Source organism: Aquarana catesbeiana, linkage group LG10, assembly GCF_042186555.1.
Source record: "Aquarana catesbeiana isolate 2022-GZ linkage group LG10, ASM4218655v1, whole genome shotgun sequence".
Lineage (NCBI taxonomy): Eukaryota > Metazoa > Chordata > Amphibia > Anura > Ranidae > Aquarana > Aquarana catesbeiana.
Window position 1 is genome coordinate 117,070,488 of NC_133333.1, and position 13,710 is coordinate 117,084,197.

The following is a 13,710-nucleotide window of genomic DNA, read 5'->3' on the forward strand; positions in this document are numbered from 1 at the left end:
ATCCATCAGTTAACAATTAGACAAATTGTCTGTAAATGGAGACCGTTTAGTACTTTGGCGGCTACTCCTAGAAGTGGGCACCCAGCCAAGATGACTCCCAAAGCGCAGGATCCTTAATGAGGTACAGAAGAACCCACGAGTAACAGCTAAAGGCCTGAAGACCTCACTGAAATTGGCAAACATCTCTGTTGATGGTTCTACCATACGTAAGTCTTTGAACAGGCAGGGTGTCCATGGCAAAACACTATGGAGGAAGCCCCTGCTCCCAAAAAAATAAATTGCTGCACGCTTGCAGTTTGCCAAAGACAAATTTGGCAAAATGCAAAGTTACTGGTAAAATGTTTTGTGGACTGATGAAACAAAAGGTACATTTTTTCGGGAAGAATACTCAGCACTATGTATGGTGCAAAAAGGGCACAGCTTACCAACATCAAAACATCACCCCGATGGTGGAGGGAGCATCATGATTTGGGCTTGCTTCACTGCCTCAGGGCCCAGACTACTTGCCATTATCGAGGGGGAAAGTAAATTCCCATGTTTACCAAATTATCCTGCAGGATAATATCAGGATGGCTGTCCACCAGCTGAAGCTTTAGTATAAGTTGGGTGATGCAGCAGGACAATGACCCTAAGCTAAATCCACCACAGTCTGGCTTCATATAAAGAAAATGTGCCTTCTGGAGTGGCCCAGTCAGAGCCCACATCTTAACCCCATAGGGATGATGTGGAATGACCTCAAGAGAGCCATTTACACCAGACATCCTACAAATGTGTCTGAGCTGAAGCAGTTTTGTAAAGAGAAATGGTCAAAAATTCCTCCTGAATGTTGTGCAAGTCATTGCTATCAAAGGAGGTTCGACTAATTGCAAGGGTTCATCTACCTTTTCCCCCAGCATTGTGAATGTTTAAGGGGTGTGTTCAATAAAGACACAAGAAATTACAATTGTTTGTGTGTTATCAGCTTAAGCACATTGTGTTTGTCTACTGTTGTGACTTGAGCATGAAATCACATTTTATGGCAAAGTACTGCAGAAAATCGGTTAATTCCAAAGGGTTCACATACTTCTTCTTGCTACTGTATTTCCAAACCCGTTGCTAATTGTAGGAAATAGTTTCTGGACTGTATTTCTGATTCACCTTTTACTGCAGGTTCCTGTTGGAGAAGATGAGATGGCTCTTTCACTTGGATATGCAGCTTCTATGAATGCCTCATTACAGAGTAGTCCTCACACTGTTCAAGATTCATTAATTGAAGCTTCTTCAGAATTTCTATCTGAGATGGCACTTTCTTTGGGACGGGATACATGTGACACCACAAAATCAGATATTTCTGGCTGGCCATCATTGGATGATGTAGATTCTGAAACAGGATCAATTCGGGCCTTGGAGACACGGAGCCTTAAAGATCACAAAGGTGACTGATCTGAAGCAACATACGGTAATTAAATTACAACACGCGAGCCAAACACCAAGCAGGGAATGGATTGTCTGGGCTAGACAATTAGAACAGCTCTACCATTTTCCTTAGACAGGATTGTCAACCTATTACACTAAATGCCTGAGCAATGATCTTTATGGCACGGTTTCCATGGATTGTTATTGTAATGAACAGTGAAAACTAGTTTTGAAATGACAGTAGCAAGCTTATATGAGTAATAGGGTTTAGATCTACTTTAAAGTAGTTCTAAGCTAAAAAAAAAAAAAAGACTACAACAAAATGGCACCTGTCCACACACATTCTCTCGGTATATAGTAAGTTCCTCTTAGTAAAAGAAAAATGGTTTCAGCTTGGTCTCCTACCCATGGGAGAACCCCCCCTCTATCATGTTTTGCCCAATAGGGGTTCAATCATAGAGGCCTCTACAATTATGCCCCTATTGGGTGAAAAATGTTAGGGTTCTTTCATGGGAAAGACCAAGCTGAAGACATTTTTTTTTCATACTAAGAGGAACTTACCATATGCCAAGACAGAGTGTGGACAGGTGCCATTTTGTTGTAGTGTCCTATGTGTTTGACAAGTCGGTATTCAATCTGACCAGCACCTACAAACATTGTGGCCAGTTGACTGAAATAACAGATTAGGGCATTTAAGCGGGGTTAGTTTTATTTGATTTTTGATCTTCTAAACTGAAGACTTTTTACCTTTAAAAAAGAAGTATGGGTTTGGCTTTTTTTTTTCCAGATTCATACTTACCTAGCTGCATGCAGCATCAGTCCCCAGGGTCTCTGCACTGAGAATCGACCGAGTGAACATCGCCGGTGGCTCGGTTCTCTCAGCTCCTTGAGCAGAGAGCTGCTGCCTGTCAATCAGCTGCCCTCCTGCTCTGCTCCTCCATGCTTGCTGAGCTGTGGAGGGGCTCCGCGGCCATCTCAGCAGCTCACTGAGAGGCTGAGACTGTTATCAGTCCAGGCAGCTGGCGGATCCAGAGTCTGGATGACGCGGTGTGACCTCCGAAGAGAGCAGACTTCAGCCCACACTCTGCTGAAAACGGGTCACAGGAGTGCAAAACGAATTGCACTCCTGTGTCCTTTAGGAGAAGCCCAGACAAATGTGCTCTCTCTTCCTGGATTTGCAGGCTGCACTGCTGTCAGTCAAATCCTGTGAGGAGGGGGCATGGCTGAGCTGCGCGTGTGTGTGGGAGTTCCCCTGCTGGCACTATCCACTCCTCCTTCCCATCCACATGGGTGTCCCCTCAGTGCATGGCTTTCTGAGGGGGTGCCTACAGGGAAGGAGGAGTGGGACAGTGCCAGCAGGGGACTCCCAAAAAGAAGGTAAGGGGCCACTTTGTCTAATAACATTGCACAGAGCAGGCATGTATAACATCTTTTTATTTTAACCACTTGCCTACAGGGCACTTTTACCTCCTTCCTGCCCAGGGCAATTTTCAGCTTTCAGTGCTGTTGAACTTTGAATGACAATTGCACGGGCATGCAACACTGTACCCAAACTAACATTTAATCAATTTTGGTGGTATTTAATCACCACTGGGTTTCTTTTTTGTTTAGCAAAAAAAAAAAAGACAAAACATTTTTGAAAAAACAAAAACAAAACCTTTTTCATAGTTTGTTAAAAAAATTTTGCAAACAGGTAATTTTTCTCTTGCACTGGTAGGTGACACCGATTGGCAGCAATGGTGGGACTGCACTGATAATCAGTGCCCTGACTATCAGTGTAGATGTGTGTTTTTTTTTTTTTTTTTTTTAAATTGAGAAGGTGGTTATCGCTTCTTCTCCTCTCCTCATCCGGTCAGCATAAAGAAAGGAATGCGGATAACCAACCTCTGTTTACCTCCATGATCAGCTGTGATTGGACACAGCTGATCACATGCTAAAGAGCTGCTGATTGGCTGTTAACCTCAATCTGTGATCAGCAGTGTGTGGAGGACACTATGATCACAGAGCACGTCATGCGTACCCCGTAGTGGGTTCGATCACAGAACGCCATCATATGATGGCATCCCAGAACTAGACTACCACTCTGTAGCCATCTTTTGGCTTTAGCACGGACAAGTGGCTGAATTAAAAAAAAAAGCCTTAACAATCACTTTACCCACTTCCTGCCTGGCCTATAGCAAAATGACAGCCGGGCAGTGGTTCAGTTATCATATGACGTCTTTCAGGATAACTGCCGGTGCACGCCCGTGGGGGCAGCGTGTCAGTCTGACACACCGCAACACTGATCTCGGTAAAGAGCCTCTGACGAAGGCTCTTTACCACGTGATCAGCCGTTTTCAATCACGGCTGATCACAGTGTAAACCGGAAGAGACGTTTATCGGCTTTTCCTCACTCGCATCTGACAGATGCGATTAGAGGAGAGCCGATCGGCGGCTCTCCACTGATTGTTTATCAGCGCAGACCCCCCCGGTTGCCCACACTGGAGCGCCAGGATTGCCGCCAGGACCACTAAGGATGGCCACACACATGGATGATCATGTATGCCAATCAGTGCCCAGAAATGGTGGCAGTTAATGCCCACTACAAATGCCTGCCAGATGTCTCCCCAGCAGTGTCCATCAGTGTCACCCATAAGTACCCATCTGTGCAGCCTTTCAGCGCAGCCTATGAGTGTCCATCAGTGCTGCATACCAGTGCCACCTCTCAGTGCCCATCAGTGAAGGAGAAAACTTATTCACAAAATTTTATAACGGAAACAAAGAAAACGTTTTTTTTTTCTTTAGAAATTTTCGGTCTTTTTTTCATTTGTTGCGCAAAAAAAAAGAACCCCAGCAGTGATCAAATACCACCAATAGAAAGCTCTATTTGTGGGAACAAAATGATAAAAAATTTGTTTGGGTACAGTGTAGCATGACCGTGCAATTGTCATTCACAATGTGACAGCGCTCAAAGTGGACCTCAACTGAAAAAGTGAAGATCTGGTATGAGAGGGTGCTTAGAGCTTCATTGTTTTGGGAGATCATTTAAAGCACTGCTGCCTGTGACTGTTATGCTGGCCATACACTATACGAAAAATCGTCCAAACCCATTTTCGAAAAACAAACATTCGGCTGTGAGCGCAAACGATAGTGCCATCATGTAATGACCGATAAATCATTCAGTGGACATAAATGAATGAATGCATTTTTTGTTCATTTTTTTTTTTTTACATATACCTAGTGCAGACAGTTCGGATGGGAAACGCATTAACCTTTCAATTTATCGTTGGTTCGGCAGAAAATTTCCAAACTTCTCCTTCGTTTTTTCGGCTCAAAAATGTCCCAATGATTATCGATTTATGTGCCCATTAACTGGCCGAAAAACGAACGAACTGTCCGGCCGATTTTTCGTATAGTGTATGGCCAGCTTTAGTCACTACTGTGCTGCTTACTCATGCCCTTGCTGAAGGCTCTGACATGAGCAAGCAAAGTCCTGTTTCCCCCCAAAATGGTTGCCTCTAAACAGGAGACAGTGCAGAATAAGTCTTCCCCAAGTATTGGGGAAGAGATCAGCTGTAGGTAGACCTCAAGGCAATACTGGTGCCTAGTCCTATGGTATCTACTTTTTTGGGTTTTTTTTTTTCTTTTTCTGTTGAAGATTCACTTTAAGACCAGGCTAATTGTTTTATTAACATTTTTTATTTTTACACTGTCTCTTTAAATTTTGTGGAACTTTTTTTTGGTATCACAAGGAATGTAAACATCCCTTGCGCTAACGAGAAGCAGTGACTGAGTCATCTGGGGTGTATTAGAACCCAGATCTCTCCTCTACCCTGAAAAGCATCTGATCACACCAAGATCTAATTGAGCAGATGCTTTTTTTTTTCCAAGGGCTTGTTTACATTTTGCAGAAACCAGAAGTGACAAAATACTCATCGCTTCCAGTTTCTAATACCATAGAGATGACCAGGGACATTCCGGTCCCCAATCAGCTCTATGGTAAGCCGGGGAACTGCCAGCCTCCGTCCCAGGCTCACCGGTGGGAAGGAAGAGCCCGGAGGGGCACCAAAGGGATGACCCCTCCCGCTGCCCATAAAGACAATCCAGTGGCTAATTAGCTGCTAGGATGGCTTTTTACAAGAAAAAGAAATCGCCAACTGAAAAAACAATACTGGAATGAGGCCTGTAGCCGCAGGCATCATACTGGTCTAACACTTGAAACTGCAGACATAATTATACGTATTACAGTCTGCAAGTAGTTTTAACATTTTCCGCACTTGTATTTTGTTTACATGTCCCACTTGAATCACTTATCAATGTGTGATTTTTTTTTTTTTTTTTGTGTGTTTTATTCATCTTTTGCAGTTGGATTTCTCCGCAGTGGCACTAAGCTTCCCTTCAGTCGGCATCGTCAGAATGCAGGTCTGAGCCAGTCACATGATGACTTGTCTGATGCTGCTGCTAACTCTCATAAGAAGATTGGCAATCTTCCACGGCGTCTGTTAAAGCACTTTTCTCTAAAGACAAAGTCTAAGCCCAGTGTTAATGGGAGTGCTCAGGGTGGAGATAAGTGATTGAATAGCTGTTGCATTTTAGAACACTTCTACCTCTGTCTCAGTACTGCATGTCCCTGCCAAGCTGTCATTATTTTTTTTTTTCATCCAGCCCTCATGTATGTATGAACCATATTAAATGCATATGGCTTAAAACTCCAGTTTTGTTAAGAAAAGCAATCCACGTCTGGTGAATGATATACATGGCAAAGATTTTGGGACATTACCAAAACTGTTACTGCTCTGTTCATTGAAAAAAGTTTGCCTTACCCTTATTCTTTTTGGAGTAACTATGAATGGAGAGTTTGCTTCCATTATTACCACATGAGAAAGAAAAGAAGCAGCACGTGGGAAGCATTTATTTAATTTCAGGCTACGTGAAGACTTCTGGAAAGCAATGCACCAAACAAAGCAGGACATGAGATTTCTGGGGCTGATGCCTGCAAACACTATATCGAAAGAAAGTGATGTTTTCATTTTTGCCACTTTGGGTGCGGATTGAATTAGAAAGGTCACTTAATACCGTATAAAGTGCAAATTGGCTTGTGTAACATATTTCAATCTTGTTAGTAAAAATGACATGTTCCTCTAAAGTGCAATGTGTATCACAAGGCCCTGGTCAGATGGATAAATACTACAGACCAAGCAGCAATATATGTTTAGTACCAAAAAAAGTCCATCATATTATGCGGTATTACAGTATACCATTTCAGGCATTCAAAGTAATTTATGCAAGTTATCTTTTGAAGGAAATAAAGCGTGTTCAGTTAATGAGAAGCAATAGCATGAATAAAAGATGATGATTTTTACAATGACAAAGTGATCAGTCTTTATACTTATATTCCAACAGGTCTACGTTTAAAGAAGAACTCCGGAATAGTGATACAATTTGCATATTAGCCCTGTATAGTTAAGCAAAACTGCTAATGCGATTAGAATCGCGCACTGTGTACAAAACGCACGGTTTTAAAAATCAATGACTTCATCTCTTTACACAGAATTTTCCCCTATTCCTGGACTTCAGGATGAGGGATCTCTGAAGCAGTGACATCACTTCCTGTTCGTGTTTGTCCCCACATACTAAGACTACAAATCCCATCACGCCCCCGAATTAAGGCTGCATTCTTACCTGAGCGCTGTTTTCAGGCAGAAATACAAATGCCTGTAATCTGCCCAAAAAGAAGCTCATGTACTTTGTGAACAGGGGCCATTTAAATGAATGGGATTTTGCTTGTTGAGTGTTTTCAGCTCGTAAAACATTTGAAAAACACCCAGGTATGAATGCAGCCTTGGGCTGCATTCACACCTGAGTGTTTTCAGCTCGTAAAAACACCCAACAAGCAAAATCCTATTCATTTCAATGGCATCTGTTCACATCTGAGCGTTTTGTCACCTAAAGCTCAAAAAAGTACATGAGCTTCTTTTTCGTCAGATTACAGGCATTTTTCTGATTTTTAGCCCAGGTTCACACTGAGCTGCAGTAATGAAGCCGTGCCAGTTTAGTTGAACTTGCACGATTTCACTCCCACATGTCAGTTCCGATTTTGGAGACCTCTGTGCAAGTTTTTGCACAGATGTCAATGTAAATCGCAGCCCGAAATCGCAAAAAGTAGTACAGAAACTACTTTTTGAAATCGTTCAAGCACCGCACCAATTAGGCCGGTGCCATTGCTGCCGATTTGACATGTCAAAACACTCCAGTGTGAACCAGGGCTAACATTGGTGAACTTTTCACCTGTACAAAAACGCGTCAAACCTGGTAAAAAAAATATTTTCTGCCCGAAAACGAAATGCTCAAGTGTGAATGCAGCCTTAGAGTCTGAATGGGCGGGACTGTGGGCATGTATGGGATGAATCAGACTCCTGGGTTGTCTATCTAACTGTGCTGTACAGTGGTCAGACCCGAGAGTCTCAGACACCTGGTCTGATCTGCCTACTATATAGCATAGTTAGATGAACAAGCCTCCCAGTCCGATCCACCCACAGTGTGAATAGGAGGCAATGTGGGCATGTAAAGGCTGAAGCAGAATCCTGGTCTGTCCATCTTGCAATGCTGTACAGTGGGAGGATCAGACTGGGAGTCTGAGTCTATAGTGTTTGCCCACTACAGCAAGCAGCGATGTAAGCAGCAATGTAATACTCACCTGAGATCAAAGCCCTTGCTGCGGTGCCCGTAACACAGCACCGGCCGGCGACATCACTCCCAGGGGTTACTTCCGGGTATCGCGGCTCCGGCGATGTGATTGGCCGGAGCTGGTATGACGTCACTCCCGCACATGCGCGCGGGAGCCGCCGGTAACGGCACACTCACTGAAGCAAACGGCACGTATGTGCCATTGCTTCAGTGCCGATGACGTCGGCACATGCAAATACAGGGAATATCTCCTAAACCGTGCAGGTTTAGGAGATATCCTGGGTAGCTACAGGTAAGCCTTACCTGTAGCAAAAAGTGGGCTGTAATGCCGCGTACACACGGTCGGACTTTTCGTCTACAAAAGTCCAACGGACGCCGACGGACTAAAGCTGGCTGGTAATCCGATCGTGTGTGGGCTTCTCCGGACTTTCAGCAGACTTTTTCAGCCTCAAATCCGACGGACTTTAGATTTGAAACATGCTTCAAATCTTTACGTCGTAACTACGACGGACCCCGAAATCCGCTCGTCTGTGTGCTAGTCCGACGGACAAAAACCCATGCTAGGGCAGCTATTGGCTACTGGCTATGAACTTCCTTATTTTAGTCCGGTGTACGTCATCACGTACGAATCCGTCGGACTTTTGTGTGGTCGTGTGTAGGCAAGTCCGTTCGTTAGAAAGTCTGCTGCAAGTCCGCCGAAAGTCCGCAGGAAGTCTGTCGGACAGGCTGTCGGACTTTTGTAGACGAAAAGTCCGACCGTGTGTACGCGGCATTAGGGTTTACAACCACTTTAAGGCCACTACTGCATTAAAGTACCCCATTATCAGTGTGTCCTAGACTATTCATAGAATGAAAGATCCTGCTTCTCTTAACCATGGGAGAAATACACTCCTCTATATGGGAGAACTAAAAAGTACTCCTCCTATAACACAGGTGGACAGTAATGAGGAGGTAATGGCGAGGGGATGATAATGGGGTACTTTGAAGCAATAGTGGGCTTAAGCACTATATGGCCATATGGTGTGACCAAATCCCCATATTTTTTTGCTGAATATGTTCAGGTGTTTTAAATAGCCTCGCAGGATTTAAATGGCATTTTTGCATGTGTGTGCTGTAATCTTTTGTTTTGTCTGCCGCAATCCTGCTAAAAAAATAAATAATCACAGATCACCGCCATTACCAGTAAAAATATAGAAAATAAAAGTCCATAAATCTACCCCCTATTTTGTAGACGCTATAACGGTTGTGCAAAACCAATCAATATACGCTTATTGCAAATTTTTTTAACCAAAAATAGGTAGCAGAATACATATTGGCCTAAACTGATGAAAAAAAATTTTATATATTTTTTTTTTTTTTTGGATATGTATTATAGCAGAATGAAAAAAAAAAATAAATAGATTGATTTGCACAAAAGTTATAGAATCTACAAAATAGGGGATAGATTTATGGATTTTTATTTCTTTTGCACTATAAACAAAAAAAAAAATATAAAACAAAACGTTTTTATATATTTATTATATAATTTTTTTTATATATATATATATATATATATTTTTTTTTTTTACTAAGTTGTCGCTTTTTTTGTTTATAGTGCAAAAGAAATAAAAAAATCGGAGAGGTGATCAAATACCACCAAAAGAAAGCTGTATTTGTGTGAAAAAAACCAAAAGGACATCAATTTTGTTTGGGTACAATGTCGCACAACCGCGCAATTGTCAGTTAAAGCGACGCACTGCTGTATCACAAAAAATGGCCTGGTCCTTCCGGGGCTGAAGTGGTTAAAATAATACCTGGTGATCTTGCCATGAAGGCGCTTGTTCAGGCACTAACTGTTATGCTGTGACAACCATCTGATTTAAATTATAATACTAATCAATGCACAACAATATGGCTTTCCACTCCAGGCTGCTCTCGGAACATTTTATTCAAGATAAAGTATTCTGGACTTTTTAGCCGAGTCAACTTACCATTATGATACAACTGTCAGTTGAGGAATTGGTGACAGCACTTAACAATCCAAGATGAGGCTGAACATTTAACAGCCACAGTTTATATTAAAAACAAATGCAGGCCAGAAACTGAGCAGATTTCGTGACTCTGCAGATAAAGTGCTTATAATTCTACAGTCCACAATGGTGCACTTTTTGAAATATAAATAAAAGTAAAACTGTATTTATAGGAAAGGTATGTTGAATAAATTCACGTCTATAACATCCGGAGTCATTATCTGTATTATGGTAGATTCCGCACAGTACCTGGAGCACAGGGCTTAGTTAGGAGTGAAGGGAAATGAAGCCCATTCTGCAAGCCTGTTGTATAGGGCAGAAAATGCCTGAGTTTTCAGCCTGTGCAAGATTTTCACAATGACTAGGGTTTTTTTTCCCATCGAGGGATATTCTGTAAACTTGTCATTGTGACAGGTATCTGTAGTCCTTCTGCATCCCAGTCCTCTCCATATCTGCTGATTCAGAACCAGTGCTGCCCCCTTGGTTTAGCACCAGACATGCAGAGGTTTCATCCAATGCAGCACCCTGCTTCTCCCGCTCTTTCATCAGTTGTTCTGTCAGTTCCACACTTTCATATCTCACTAACTGCAAGCGCAAAAACCCATCGTCGTGCTCCTTATACCTGTGAGGGGAAAAAAAAAAAAAAAAAAAACCCCATAGTTGTAGATTTTGGCTTCTGCTTATATGAATATACACACCAGTCAGCCTAAACATTATGACCAGTAACAAGTAAAGTGAATAACATTGATTATCTCTTTAAGATAGCATCTAAAAGGGTGGGTGGGATGTATTAGGCAGCAAGTGAGCACACTGTCCCTACAGTTGATGTGTTGAAAGCAGAAAAAAATAAGGCCAAGTGTAAGCATTTGTGCGACTTTAACAAGGGCAAAATTGTAATGACTAGACGACTGGGTCAGAGCAACTCCAAAACTGTAGCTCTTGTGGGATTTTCCCAGTCTGCAGTAGTCAGGACCTACCAAAGTGGTCCATGCAAAGAAAACCAGCAACAGGTCCATGGGCAGCCAAGGCTCAAGGGGGGGAGGGGGGGGAGAGAGAGAAGAGAGATTGTTATATAGAGTGGATGGGAGCATTTTATATTAATTATGAGAGCAGCAGGAGCGGAGGTGGTGGGCACTGACACAAGCAGTGCTTTAAAGGAACAGGATCTGTGTGTGTTTTTTTGGTGGTGGTGGTGGTGGTGGTGGGGGGGGGGGGGTGTTAAACGCTTTAAAATAAATAACTTTGTGTGCAGCAGCCCCCCTAATACTTACCTGAGCCCATCTCGATCCAGCGATGTTGCACTAGAGCAGGGATATGCAATTAGCGGACCTCCAGCTGTTGCAGAACTACAAGTCCCATGAGGCATCGCAAGACTCTGACAGCCACAAGCATGACACCCAGAGGCATGATGGGACTTGTAGTTTTGCAACAGCTGGAGGGCCGCTAATTGCATATCCCTGCACTAGAGCCTTGGTTGTCCGGGACTCTCCCTCCTGATTGGCTTTAGCGCCTGCTGCTGTCACTTAAAGTCAGTGAGCCAATGAGGAGAGGGATAGAGAGGAGGATCTAGGCTGCTCTGTGCAAAACCATTACAAAAAAAAAAAAAAAAAAAAAACACTTTAATATCATTTTAATACTTGTTTTTGGTAATAATTTGGTTATAGTCAGCGCTACATCTTTATTTAATTTGATATTTTTAATGGGAGGTGAGGAGGGGCTCTCTTAGCTAAGAACACCCTCCTCTTTGCCTGCATGAGTTAAGGCAGATGGATTCCAGGTGGTAAATGCTACATTAGTCATCTGCCCTTATTCAAGATGGCTGCAGTTATTATTATTATACAGGATTTATATAGCGCCAACAGTTTACGCAGCGCTTAGAAATGTATGGAGACATGGATAGATGAATGAGTGAGCTTTGAATATTAAAAATGAATTAAATAGCATTAGAATAAAATTTTCCGTTTACTTCCACTTTAAAAGAATGTGTTACCCCAACATTTCAGATTCCTGATATGTTGTACCATGTACTGTACTTGTTTTACAAAGTACATCCTTCCCAGCGTGGTCAGTTTGCTGGCTGTGCTAGGAGCACAGCCTGCCTGTCCTCCAATGACCGAGACGTGTGCCAATATGCTCCCCCTGCACAGACATTTAGGCCTCATGCCCACAGAAGTTTTTACAGCTGCTTTTAGGAGCGTTATTCACAGCTTTAAACACCTCTCCATGTTAGCCTCTAGCCTCATACCCACCAAGGCGTTTAGGAGCTGTAAGTGGCATAGGCGTTTTTAAGCTCCAAATAAAAAACCCACGACCAGCGCATTCTGAGGCTCCAGCGCTAGAGCTGTAAAAACCACAGACTCCAGTAAAAGGTGTTAAATGAGGCTTAAACCCTCCCGGACCATACCAGGCCACATGCCATCAACATGGGGGGGGGGGGTTGGTGCTTTGGGGCAGGGGGGGCCCTGCGTCCCCCACCCCAAACAAGCACCTTGCCCCCATGTTGATGAGGACAAGGGCCTCTTCCCGATAACCCTTGTCCGGTGGTTGTCGGGGTCTGCGGGCGGGGATTTATCAGAATCTGGAAGCCCCCTTTAACAAGAGGACAGCGCAGAGAGAGCGAGAACAGCGCGCGCAGAGAGAGAGAGAGAACAGCGCGCGCGCAGAGAGAGAGAGAACAGCGCGCGCGCAGAGAGAGAGAGAACAGCGCGCGCGCAGAGAGAGAGAGAACAGCGCGCGCGCAGAGAGAGAGAGAACAGCGCGCGCGGAGAGAGAGAGAGAACAGCGCAGAGAGAGAGAGAACAGCGCAGAGAGAGAGAGAACAGCGCAGAGAGAGAGAACAGCGCAGAGAGAGAGAGAACAGCGCAGAGAGAGAGAGAGAACAGCGCAGAGAGAGAGAGAGAACAGCGCAGAGAGAGAGAGAGAACAGCGCAGAGAGAGAGAGAGAGAACAGCGCAGAGAGAGAGAGAGAACAGCGCAGAGAGAGAGAGAGAACAGCGCAGAGAGAGAGAGAGAACAGCGCAGAGAGAGAGAACAGCGCAGAGAGAGAGAACAGCGCGCGCAGAGAGAGAGAACAGCGCGCGCAGAGAGAGAGAACAGCGCGCGCAGAGAGAGAGAACAGCGCGCGCAGAGAGAGAGAGAACAGCGCGCGCAGAGAGAGAGAACAGCGCGCGCAGAGAGAGAGAACAACGCGCGCAGAGAGAGAGAACAGCGCGCGCAGAGAGAGAACAGCGCAGAGAGAGAGAGAGAGAACAGCGCAGAGAGAGAGAGAACAGCGCAGAGAGAGAGAGAACAGCGCAGAGAGAGAGAACGAGAGAACAGCGCAGAGAGAGAGAGAGAGAGAACAGCGCAAAGAGAGAGAGAGAGAGAACAGCGCAAAGAGAGAGAGAGAGAACAGCGCAGAGAGAGAGAGAGAGAGAACAGCGCAGAGAGAGAGAGAGAACAGCGCAGAGAGAGAGAGAGAGAGAGAGAGAGAGAGAGAGAACAGCGCAGAGAGAGAGAGAACAGCGCAGAGAGAGAGAGAACAGCGCAGAGAGAGAGAACAGCGCAGTGAGAGAGAGAGAACAGCGCAGTGAGAGAGAGAACGAGAGAACAGCGCAGAGAGAGAGAGAGAGAGAGAGAGAACAGCGCAAAGAGAGAGAGA

At 44.2% G+C, this 13,710-nt stretch overlaps 2 protein-coding genes across 6 annotated transcripts in view; one reads left to right on the top strand and one right to left on the bottom strand.

The window, feature by feature from the left end:
- The window catches only part of C2CD2L (C2CD2 like), a 68,274-nt gene extending 61,528 nt beyond the window's left edge, over nt 1-6,746 (top strand). For 3 of the 4 annotated variants that reach the window (XM_073602523.1, XM_073602524.1, XM_073602526.1), the window contains exons 13-14: nt 1,150-1,414; nt 5,740-6,746. In XM_073602523.1, the coding sequence (XP_073458624.1) occupies nt 1,150-1,414; nt 5,740-5,948 (474 nt within the window). In that variant the 3' untranslated portion in view covers nt 5,949-6,746. Of the gene's footprint in view, nt 1-1,149; nt 1,439-5,739 lie in introns of all 4 variants that reach the window. The other variant, XM_073602525.1, reaches the window with a different exon arrangement.
- Nucleotides 6,747-9,970: 3,224 nt separating this feature from the next.
- Nucleotides 9,971-13,710, bottom strand: part of HINFP (histone H4 transcription factor) — a 53,447-nt gene continuing 49,707 nt past the window's right edge. For both annotated transcript variants that reach the window (XM_073602528.1, XM_073602527.1), the window contains one exon: nt 9,971-10,692. In XM_073602528.1, the coding sequence (XP_073458629.1) occupies nt 10,473-10,692 (220 nt within the window). In that variant the 3' untranslated portion in view covers nt 9,971-10,472. The remainder of the gene's footprint in view (nt 10,693-13,710) is intronic.